Here is an 11,289-nt window from a genome sequence, read left to right as displayed (position 1 = left end):
TATCACACAGGAGAGGATTAGATACACGGCTCAGCAGACAGTATCACACAGGATAGGATTAGATACACGGCTCAGCAGACAGTATCACACAGGATAGGATTAGATACACGGCTCAGCAGACAGTATCTCACAGGACAGGATTAGATACACGGCTCAGCAGACAGTATCACACAGGATAGGATTAGATACACGGCTCAGCAGACAGTATCACACAGGATAGGATTAGATACACGGCTCAGCAGACAGTATCACACAGGATAGGATCAGATACACGGCTCAGAAGTCAGTATCACACAGGATAGGATTAGACACACGGCTCAGCAGACAGTATCACACAGGAGAGGATTAGATACACGGCTCAGCAGACAGTATCACACAGGATAGGATTAGATACACGGCTCAGCAGGCAGTATCACACAGGATAGGATTAGATACACGGCTCAGCAGACAGTATCACACAGGACAGGATTAGATACACGGCTCAGCAGACAGTATCACACAGGATAGGATTAGATACACGGCTCAGCAGACAGTATCTCACAGGACAGGATTAGATACACGGCTCAGCAGACAGTATCACACAGGATAGGATTAGATACACGGCTCAGCAGTCAGTATCACACAGGATAGGATTAGATACACGGCTCAGCAGTCAGTATCACACTGGATAGGATTAGATACACGGCTCAGCAGTCAGTATCACACTGGATAGGATCAGATACACGGCTCAGCAGACAGTATCACACAGGAGAGGATCAGATACACAGCTCAGCAGACAGTATCACACAGGAGAGGATCAGATACACGGCTCAGCAGACAGTATCACACAGGAGAGGATCAGATACACGGCTCAGCAGACAGTATCACACAGGATAGGATCAGATACACGGCTCAGAAGTCAGTATCACACAGGATAGGATTAGACACACGGCTCAGCAGACAGTATCACACAGGAGAGGATTAGATACACGGCTCAGCAGACAGTATCACACAGGATAGGATTAGATACACGGCTCAGCAGGCAGTATCACACAGGATAGGATTAGATACACGGCTCAGCAGTCAGTATCATACTGGATAGGATTAGATACACGGCTCAGCAGTCAGTATCACACTGGATAGGATTAGATACACGGCTCAGCAGTCAGTATCACACTGGATAGGATTAGATACACGGCTCAGCAGTCAGTATCACACTGGATAGGATTAGATACACGGCTCAGCAGACAGTATCACACAGGAGAGGATCAGATACACAGCTCAGCAGACAGTATCACACAGGAGAGGATCAGATACACGGCTCAGCAGACAGTATCACACAGGAGAGGATCAGATACACGGCTCAGCAGACAGTATCACACAGGATAGGATTAGATACACGGCTCAGAAGTCAGTATCACACAGGATAGGATTAGACACACGGCTCAGCAGACAGTATCACACAGGAGAGGATTAGATACACGGCTCAGCAGACAGTATCACACAGGATAGGATTAGATACACGGCTCAGCAGGCAGTATCACACAGGAGAGGATTAGATACACGGCTCAGCAGACAGTATCACACAGGAGAGGATTAGATACACGGCTCAGCAGACAGTATCACACAGGATAGGATTAGATACACGGCTCAGCAGACAGTATCACACAGGATAGGATTAGATACACGGCTCAGCAGACAGTATCACACAGGATAGGATTAGATACACGGCTCAGCAGACAGTATCTCACAGGACAGGTTTAGATACACGGCTCAGCAGACAGTATCACACAGGATAGGATTAGATACACGGCTCAGCAGACAGTATCACACAGGATAGGATTAGATACACGGCTCAGCAGACAGTATCTCACAGGATAGGATTAGATACACGGCTCAGCAGACAGTATCACACAGGACAGGATTAGATACACGGCTCAGCAGACAGTATCACACAGGATAGGATTAGATACACGGCTCAGCAGACAGTATCACACAGGATAGGATTAGATACACGGCTCAGCAGACAGTATCACACAGGATGGGATTAGATACACGGCTCAGCAGACAGTATCACACAGGACGGGATTAGATACACGGCTCAGCAGACAGTATCTCACAGGATAGGATTAGATACAGCTCTGCCGGGTCGGGTTGCAGTTCTGCTTCTGTCTCCGGAGCGGCAGGGATGTAGGCGATGAGGCTCCGTCCTCGGGATGAGTGACAGGATTAAAGACCTCCGGACCCCCAGACAGTAATCACTGCAGTATCTTCTTTATCTTTCTTGGCGCAGAAAACTGGAATCTGCAGCGAAGCCGAATCCTTATAAAGAATCAACTAATACCGACACTTATCATCACCGCCACATTTTCCTGCCGGCAGCTAGATGTGCCTCATACAGACAACTGCAAGCAACGCCCCAAAATAAGTGGCGGAATGATTTCCTTAAATGAAAGCAAACTAATAGGGCGACATAGAGAATTCTGGCTCTCACAAACTTGTTAGTTTTTCTTTAAGAAGCCTCCTACTCTTCACTCATTACCTGTATTAATTGCACCTGTTTGAACTCGTTACCTGTATGAAAGACACCTGTCCCCACACTCCAACCTCTCCACCATGGCCAAAACCAAAGAGCTGTCTAAGGACACCAGGGACAAAATTGTAAACGTGCACAAGGCTGGAATGGGCTAGAGGACAATAGGCAAGCGGCTTGGTGAGATGGTAACAACTTTTGGTGCAATTATTAGAAAATGGAAGAAACACAACCTCGTGGGGTAAGGATGATTCTGAGAAAGGTCAGGAATCAGCCCAGAACTACACAGGAGGACCTAGTCAATGACCTGAAGAAAGCTGGGACCACAGTCTCAAACATTACCGTTAGTAACACACTACTCCGTCATGGATTAAAATCGTGCAGGGCACACAAGGTCCCCCTCCTCACGTCCAGGTCCGCTAGAAGTTCGCCAATGACCATCTGGATGATCTAGACGCATGGGAGAAGGTCATGTGGTCAGATGAGACCAAAATAGAACTTTTTGCTATCAACTCCACTCGCCGTGTTTGGAGGAAGAAAGATGAGCACAACCCCAAGAACACCATCCCAACCGTGAAGCATGGTGGGGAAAACATCACACTTTGAGGATACTTTTCTGCAAAGGGGACAGGACGACCGTATTTAAGAGAGGATGGATGAGGTCATGTATAGCGAGATTTTAGCCAACAACCTCCTTCCCTCAGTAAGAGTATTGAAGATGGGTTGTGGTTGGGTCTTCCAGCATGACAATGACCCGAAACACACAGCCAAGGCAACTAAGGAGAGACTCCGTAAGAAGCATTTCAAGGTCCTGGAGCGGCCTAGCCGGTCTCCAGATCTGAACCCAATAGAAAATCTTTGGAGGGAGTTGAAACTCAATGATGCCCAGTGACAGCCCCGAAACATGAAAGATCTGGGGAAGATCTGTATGGAGGAGAGGGCCAAAATCCCTGCTGCAGTGTGTGCAAACCTGGTCACGAACCACAGGAAACGTCTGACCTCTGGAATTATAACAAAGGTTTCTGGACCAAATATTAAGTTCTGTTTTTCTATTGTATCAAATACTTATTTAATGCAATAAAATGCAAATTAATTATGTAACAATCCTACAATGTGATTATCTGCTTTTTATTTAAATTTCTTCTCTCACAGGTGAAGTGACCTACGATAAAAATGACAGATCTCACCATTCTTTGTAGGTGGGAAAACTCGGCAGTGTATCAAATACTTATTTTCCCCACTGTACTGATAACCGGAAAATAAATGGTGTACAAATCCATCTGCCAAGTGCTGGATGACAGCTGTACAGCTGCTATAAAAGCCGAATAAAGAGCGCAGCTCTGAAGCATAATACATGACGTAACTCAGGATCAGTACAGGATCAGTAATGTAATGTATGTACACAGTGACTGCACCAGCAGAATAGTGAGTGCAGCTCTGGAGTATAATACAGGATGTAACTCAGGATCAGTAATGTATGTACACAGTGACTGCACCAGCAGAATAGTGAGTGCAGCTCTGGAGTATAATACAGGATGTAACTCAGGATCAGTAATGTATGTACACAGTGACTGCACCAGCAGAATAGTAAGTGCAGCTCTGGAGAATAATACAGAATGTAACTCAGGATCAGTAATGTAATGTATGTACACAGTGACTGCACCAGCAGAATAGTGAGTGCAGCTCTGGAGTATAATACAGGATGTAACTCAGGATCAGTAATGTAATGTATGTACACAGTGACTGCACCAGCAGAATAGTGAGTGCAGCTCTGGAGTATAATACAGGATGTAACTCAGGATCAGTAATGTAATGTATGTACACAGTGACTGCACCTGCAGAATAGTGAGTGCAGCTCTGGAGTATAATACAGGATGTAACTCAGGATCAGTACAGGATCAGTAATGTAATGTATGTACACAGTGACTGCACCAGCAGAATAGTGAGTGCAGCTCTGGAGTATAATACAGGATGTAACTCAGGATCAGTAATGTAATGTATGTACACAGTGACTGCACCAGCAGAATAGTAAGTGCAGCTCTGGAGTATAATACAGGATGTAACTCAGGATCAGTAATGTAATGTATGTACACAGTGACTGCACCAGCAGAATAGTGAGTGCAGCTCTGGAGTATAATACAGGATGTAACTCAGGAAAAGTACAGGATCAGTAATGTAATGTATGTACACAGTGACTGCACCAGCAGAATAGTGAGTGCAGCTCTGGAGTATAATACAGGAGGTAACTCAGGATCAGTACAGGATCAGTAATGTAATGTATGTACACAGTGACTGCACCAGCAGAATAGTGAGTGCAGCTCTGAGGTATAATACAGGATGTAACTCAGGATCAGTAATGTAATGTATGTACACAGTAACTGCACCAGCAGAATAGTGAGTGCAGCTCTGGAGTATAATACTGGGCAATAATGTAGGTGATTAAAGTGGTGAACATTTGCTTTTATTTTCCAGGTCACCGCTATAATCTGCCCTTGATACATTGTATGTTCTGTGAAGCAGAATTGATAAATTTCCTGAGGGTTTTCCTCCATCAGGCCCCTTCTCTCCGTGTGACCTGGATTTGTCCCCGGTCACTTTCCTCTCCTGTACTTACCGGTTAGACAGGTGTAGTCTTAATACGTTTATGTGAAGCCAATTAACACTTTGCAACCTTAGCGTGGATTACAAATGATTAATAGAGACCTAAATCCTTTGGTGCTGACACCGATGATGGGGGCTTACCCAAAGTGGCACATTATAAAGAGCCGGGGTCCTGCGCTCACTCTGTAGAGCCGCTCTATTGGGAATACAGGCTTTTTCGGGTGTCCCTGAGAAGCAGGAGAAACAGAAAAGTGGTTTCTTTCTAGATTAGGGGGGAGGGGACTTTTAAGAGCCGCCACCATGAATGGAACAGAAGGTCCTAATTTTTATATACCCATGTCCAACAAGACTGGGGTGGTACGAAGCCCCTTTGATTACCCCCAGTACTACCTGGCAGAGCCATGGAAATATTCTGCTTTGGCCGCGTACATGTTCTTGCTCATTCTTCTTGGGCTCCCAATCAATTTCATGACCTTGTACGTCACCATCCAACACAAGAAACTCCGAACACCCTTAAACTACATCCTGCTGAATTTGGCGTTTGCCAATCACTTCATGATCCTGTGTGGATTCACCGTCACCATGTACACCTCAATGCACGGATACTTCATCTTCGGGCAGACCGGGTGCTACTTCGAAGGCTTCTTTGCTACCCTTGGTGGTGAGTTCGGTGTTCACTTCCCCAGCTGGGAGTTGGGTTTCTGGGTCTCCTGCTTTATCGGGTGGCAGATCCTTTGTTCAGCATGGGAGGGGTGTGTGAATATTTTTAATATTTAGTCCAAGTTATGGTCAATTTTAAGGACAAAGATGCCATCATCTATTGAGTTTGTAGATGCCATCCTCTACTAAGGAGGTAGATGCTATCCTCCACTGAGGACCTAGATGCCATCCTCTACTAAGGAGGTAGATGCTATCCTCCACTGAGGACCTAGATGCCATCCTCTACTAAGGAGGTTGATGCTATCCTCCACTGAGGACCTAGATGCCATCCTCTACTAAGGAGGTAGATGCTATCCTCCACTGAGGACCTAGATGCCATCCTCTACTAAGGAGGTAGATGCTATCCTCCACTGAGGACCTAGATGCCATCCTCTACTAAGGAGGTAGATGCTATCCTCCACTGAGGACCTAGATGCCATCCTCTACTAAGGAGGTAGATGCTATCCTCCACTGAGGACCTAGATGCCATCCTCTACTAAGGAGGTAGATGCTATCCTCCACTGAGGACCTAGATGCCATCCTCTACTAAGGAGGTAGATGCTATCCTCCACTGAGGACCTAGATGCCATCCTCTACTAAGGAGGTAGATGCTATCCTCCACTGAGGACTTAGATGCCATCCTCTACTAAGGAGGTAGATGTTATCCTCCACTGAGGACCTAGATGCCACCCTCTACTAAGGAGGTAGATGCTATCCTCCACTGAGGACCTAGATGCCACCCTCTACTAAGGAGGTAGATGCTATCCTCCACTGAGGACCGAGATGCCATCCTCTACTAAGGAGGTTGATGCTATCCTCCACTGAGGACCTAGATGCCATCCTCTACTAAGGAGGTAGATGCTATCCTCCACTGAGGACCTAGATGCCATCCTCTACTAAGGAGGTTGATGCTATCCTCCACTGAGGACCTAGATGCCATCCTCTACTAAGGAGGTAGATGCTATCCTCCACTGAGGACCTAGATGCCATCCTCTACTAAGGAGGTAGATGCCATCCTCTACTGAGGTCGTAGATGCCATCCTCTACTGAGGTCATAGATGCCATCCTCTACTGAGGTCATAGATGCCATCCTCTACTGAGGTCATAGATGCCATCCTCTACTGAGGACGTAGATGCCATCCTCTACTGAGGACGTAGATGCCATCCTCCATTGAGAACCTACATACCATCCTCCATTGAGGTCGTAGATGCCATCCGCCACCGAGGCCGTAGGTGCCATCTTCCACTAAGGTCATAGATGCCATCTTTCATTGAGGACCTAAATGCCATCCTCCACTGAGCTCGTAGGTGCCATTCTTTTCTGAGGTCGCAAATGCCATCCTCCACTGAGGTCGCAGATGCCATCCTCCACTAAGATTGTAGATGCCATCCTCCACTGAGGACCTAGATGTCATCCTCCATCCTGGGCTCTTCCATTCTTCCTCATCATGTTAGATATTTACCAGTCGTATTTCTGAATTTCTCTTCTTCTGTCCTACAGGTGAGATGTCCCTTTGGTCGCTGGTGGTCTTGGCCATTGAGCGATATGTGGTCGTCTGTAAGCCCATGAGCAACTTCCGATTTAGTGAGAACCATGCGATCATGGGTGTGGCATTCACCTGGCTCATGGCTTTGTCCTGTGCTGGTCCTCCACTCTTTGGATGGTCCAGGTAGGTCTAGAACTAAGAATGACTACATAGCACTACAACCCCCATCATGTAATGCTACTGAATATTAATCTAATTGCTCAGTTAAAATAGATCTAAAATCAGATTTCACTATATAGACTGCATAAATTATTAAATAGATCTCTTGAACCTAGTGAGACTGGTGTACTTACTGTGACAAGCAATAGGTGTATAATCTTCAGAGTATAATTAGCATTTTAATGAGTCCAGCTAAAGAGTAAGTGAGCTCATTAGTCCGATGTATTTATTCGCTGCCCCCCTCCAGCCTGACTGACAGCTGCAGCTTGTACTGAGCAGTGTGAGATCTCAGCAGGGAGGAAGGACATTGAGGAGCTGTCAATCAGGAAAGACTGGTGGAGAATGACTGTAAAAATTATTATACAGCCATTCTAAAATGGAATGTAAAGGTAAGTTTACCAGCCTCATCAGGTCTAAGAGATCTATATAATAATGCAAGCAGTTTGTACAGTGAAAAAAAAAACAACTGTCATGTGTGATACTGTTGTATCTAAGCCTCTGTACCCTTTTTTAGATACATCCCTGAGGGGATGCAGTGCTCGTGCGGGGTTGACTACTACACCCTGAAGCCGGAGGTGAATAATGAGTCGTTTGTGATCTACATGTTCATCGTCCACTTCACCATCCCCCTGACCGTCATCTTCTTCTGCTATGGCCGCCTGGTGTGCACCGTGAAGGAGGTGAGGTATGAGGCACACAGTGCCTCCGTACTGTAGCTGGCGGCTCGCCCCTCGGGGGTCCGGGCATTGTGCTCACTCCTGTCCTCGCTCCATAGGCCGCGGCCCAACAGCAGGAATCCGCCACCACCCAGAAGGCCGAGAAGGAGGTCACCCGCATGGTGGTCATCATGGTGGTCTTCTTCCTGATTTGTTGGGTTCCCTACGCCAGTGTCGCGTTCTTCATCTTCACCCATCAAGGCTCTGAGTTCGGCCCAGTCTTCATGACTCTGCCAGCTTTCTTTGCCAAGAGCTCTGCCATCTACAACCCCGTCATCTACATTATGCTCAACAAGCAGGTACGTGGCCATAAAAGCCTCTGAACCCTCCGCGATCCCCCCAATATGGGGTCTCTAGGGTCTGACCAATAAGAGCGCAGCCTGAGACCCTCACAAGAATGGGTATAGAGAAAATCCCAAGCTCCTCCCCCTAATATAGGCCCCACCCCTGAGGATCTTATTCCTCTCACTGGAGGTTTAGCTACTTGCAGATTATAATGTTTCAGCCCTTACTGTGATATTATCATCTCCCCATGCACAGACTGTATTATATACAGCCACCAATATAAAAGCAAAGCTGCAGTGTAAAGCATGAAGGACAAAGTAGAAGCCTTAGCCTCTAATGAGATTTCTGATTACCAGAAAATTCAGCTAAGCTAGAGCCGCTGATCGCAGCTATGAATTAATAAAACAGAGCTGCAGTGTAAAGCATGAGGGACAATGTAGCAGCCCTTGCCTCTAATGAGTCAGGAGGTGGATTTCAGACTACCATAGGCTTCATAAAAAAAATGTAGCTGGTCATACTTATGCTCTAATAGAACAGAGCTGCAGTGTAAAGCATGGAGGATAGAGCAGCAGCTTGTGCCTTTGATAAGACAGGAAATGGATTTCAGATTAGCACAGATGTTAAAAGAAAATGCAGCCAAGCCGGCATCACTGGTCAGAAATAAACCCCATGGTAAGTGTGCGCTGAGTTTTTAGGGCAGAAACTCCACTTTTTTGAGGAGTTTTGAGTTTGTTCTAAAAACTCATAAAAAAATATGTTTTTTTTTCAGTGTAAAGCATGGGGGATAGAGCAGCAACCTGAACCTTTGATAAAACAGGAGGTGGAGTTCTGCCTATCATAGATTCGGAAGAACATGTAGCCAAGCTATAGCCACTGGTCACAATCACACCCTAATAGAACAAAGCTGCAGTGTAAAGCATGGAGGAGAGAGCAGCTTGAGCTTCTAATGGGACAGGAGGCGAAGTTCAGACTACCATAGACTTCAAAAGGAAATGCAGTTAAGCTTAAACCACTGGTCATACCTATGCCATAATAAAACCAGAGCAGCAGTATAAAGCATGGTGGACAGCGAAAAAAAAAAATCCAGCTAATAAAGTTTGTAAACTCGTTGTTCCCCCGTATTGCTGACGTCTCTGCTTTACTCCCACAGTTCCGTAACTGCATGATCACCACCCTGTGCTGCGGTAAGAATCCCTTTGGTGATGATGAGACTTCCTCTGCTGCCACTTCCAAAACAGAAGCTTCTTCTGTCTCTTCCAGCCAGGTGTCTCCTGCATAAGAGCGTCCACCAGGGCTGTCTCAGGGTCCGCTGCCTCACTCAGCTCCCACCACCCCCACTCAGTCTCCTTCTCGACAAGGCGACGAATTACGCAAAAGTCCCCTTCCATTATATTACTCGTATCTGCTCCTCGAGAAAGAAGAAATGCGCAGAACCCCTCCGCTGCTGAAACCGACTTCATTGCTTTGCGACGCACCGGGGCCCGTACGGCAGCGAAGGGGTCGTCCTCCGAACGCGTCAAGACTGTAAATATCCCAAATATCCTCAATGCGACTCTGCTCCGTAGCCGCCATTCCCCGAGGCAGAGCCGCAGTCTCCGGACAGTTCATACCTCGTATTTTTTTGCAATGCAACAGAAGAGAATATTTTTGTAAGTTTTTATCGTCTTCTGCTTTTCTTGGTAAGGTCTGGTAGTGACGGTTAGGCCGACCCTCTGCACCTGTAATAAAGAGCACTTTGCAAGTAAAAAAACAAAAATCAAATGTCTTTTTGTGTCATTGAAGTTCCCACCGCCCGAGAGACCCGACCCCACCACCCGAGAAACCCGACCCCACCGCCGCCTGAGAGACCCAACCCCACGAGACCCAGCCCCACCGCCTGAGACCCCACCACATGAGACCAGACCCTACGACACAAGAGACCTGATCCCCCGTCGCCCAAGAGGCCCGACCCCAAGCCCCCTGGGAGACCCGACCCCACGCCCCCCGAGAGAACCAACCCCACCGCCTGAGAGACCCGACCCCACCGCACGAGAGACCCCACCGCACGAGAGACCCCACCGCACGAGAGACCCCACCGCATGAGAGACCCGGAGACCCTACCGCACGAGGGACCTGATCCCACGTCGCTCAAGAGGCCCGACCCCACGCCACCCGTTAGACCCGACCCCATGCCCCCTGGGAGACCCGACCCCACGCCCCCCGGGAGACCCGACCCCACGCCGCCCGAGAGAACCAACCCCACCGCCTGAGAGACCCGACCCCACCACACGAGAGACCCGACCCCACCACACGAGAGACCCGACCCCACCACACGAGAGACCCGACCCCACCACACGAGAGACCCGACCCCACCACACGAGAGATCCCACCCCACTGCACGAGAGACTCCACCGCATGAGACCCGACCCGACGCCGCCCGGGAGACCCGACCCCACCGCACGAGAGACCCCACGCTGCCCCGGAGACTCCGCCACACGAGAGACCTGATCCCACGTTGCCCAAGAGGCCCGACCCCACGCCACCCGTTAGACCCGACCCCACGCTCCCCGGGAGACCCGACCCCACGCCGCCTGAGGGATCCGACCCCACGCTGCCCGAGGGACCAGATACTCACGCCGTTTGGGAGACCCGATGCCACGCCTCCCGGGAGACCCGACCCCCCTGCTCTGGAGTCCCAACACCACAGGCCAGCAGTCGGCAGAACTGATCCTAATGCTGGGTAGACCTGACTCAACCGCTTGCTAGATCTGACCCCACTGTCCAGCAAACC

The 11,289-nt window shown here is 48.4% G+C and overlaps 1 protein-coding gene across 1 annotated transcript; it reads left to right on the top strand.

Annotated features, from left to right (window-relative positions):
* Positions 1-4,508: 4,508 nt before the first annotated feature.
* On the top strand, positions 4,509-10,235 carry RHO (rhodopsin). The gene is made up of 5 exons (XM_073642791.1): positions 4,509-5,774; positions 7,314-7,482; positions 8,033-8,198; positions 8,294-8,533; positions 9,670-10,235. The coding sequence occupies exons 1-5, from the start codon at positions 5,414-5,416 to the stop codon at positions 9,796-9,798; spliced, it is 1,065 nt and encodes a 354-aa protein (XP_073498892.1). The 5' UTR covers positions 4,509-5,413; the 3' UTR covers positions 9,799-10,235.
* The last annotated feature ends 1,054 nt before the right edge of the window (positions 10,236-11,289 follow it).

The sequence above is a fragment of the Phyllobates terribilis genome, unplaced genomic scaffold (assembly GCF_046119375.1).
Source record: "Phyllobates terribilis strain yellow unplaced genomic scaffold, ASM4611937v1 Scaffold_8__6_contigs__length_399053987, whole genome shotgun sequence".
Taxonomy (NCBI): domain Eukaryota; kingdom Metazoa; phylum Chordata; class Amphibia; order Anura; family Dendrobatidae; genus Phyllobates; species Phyllobates terribilis.
The sequence above is the reverse complement of the archived record's forward strand: the minus strand, read 5'-3'. Positions and strand labels throughout refer to the sequence as shown.

Coding starts and splice junctions, on each gene's coding strand:
- RHO (XM_073642791.1), top strand. CDS start 5,414: ATGAATGGAACAGAAGGTCCTAATTTTTATATACCCATGTCCAACAAG. Junction 7,483..8,032: donor CCACTCTTTGGATGGTCCAG/GTAGGTCTAGAA, acceptor ACCCTTTTTTAG/ATACATCCCTGAGGGGATGC. Junction 8,534..9,669: donor ACATTATGCTCAACAAGCAG/GTACGTGGCCAT, acceptor TTACTCCCACAG/TTCCGTAACTGCATGATCAC.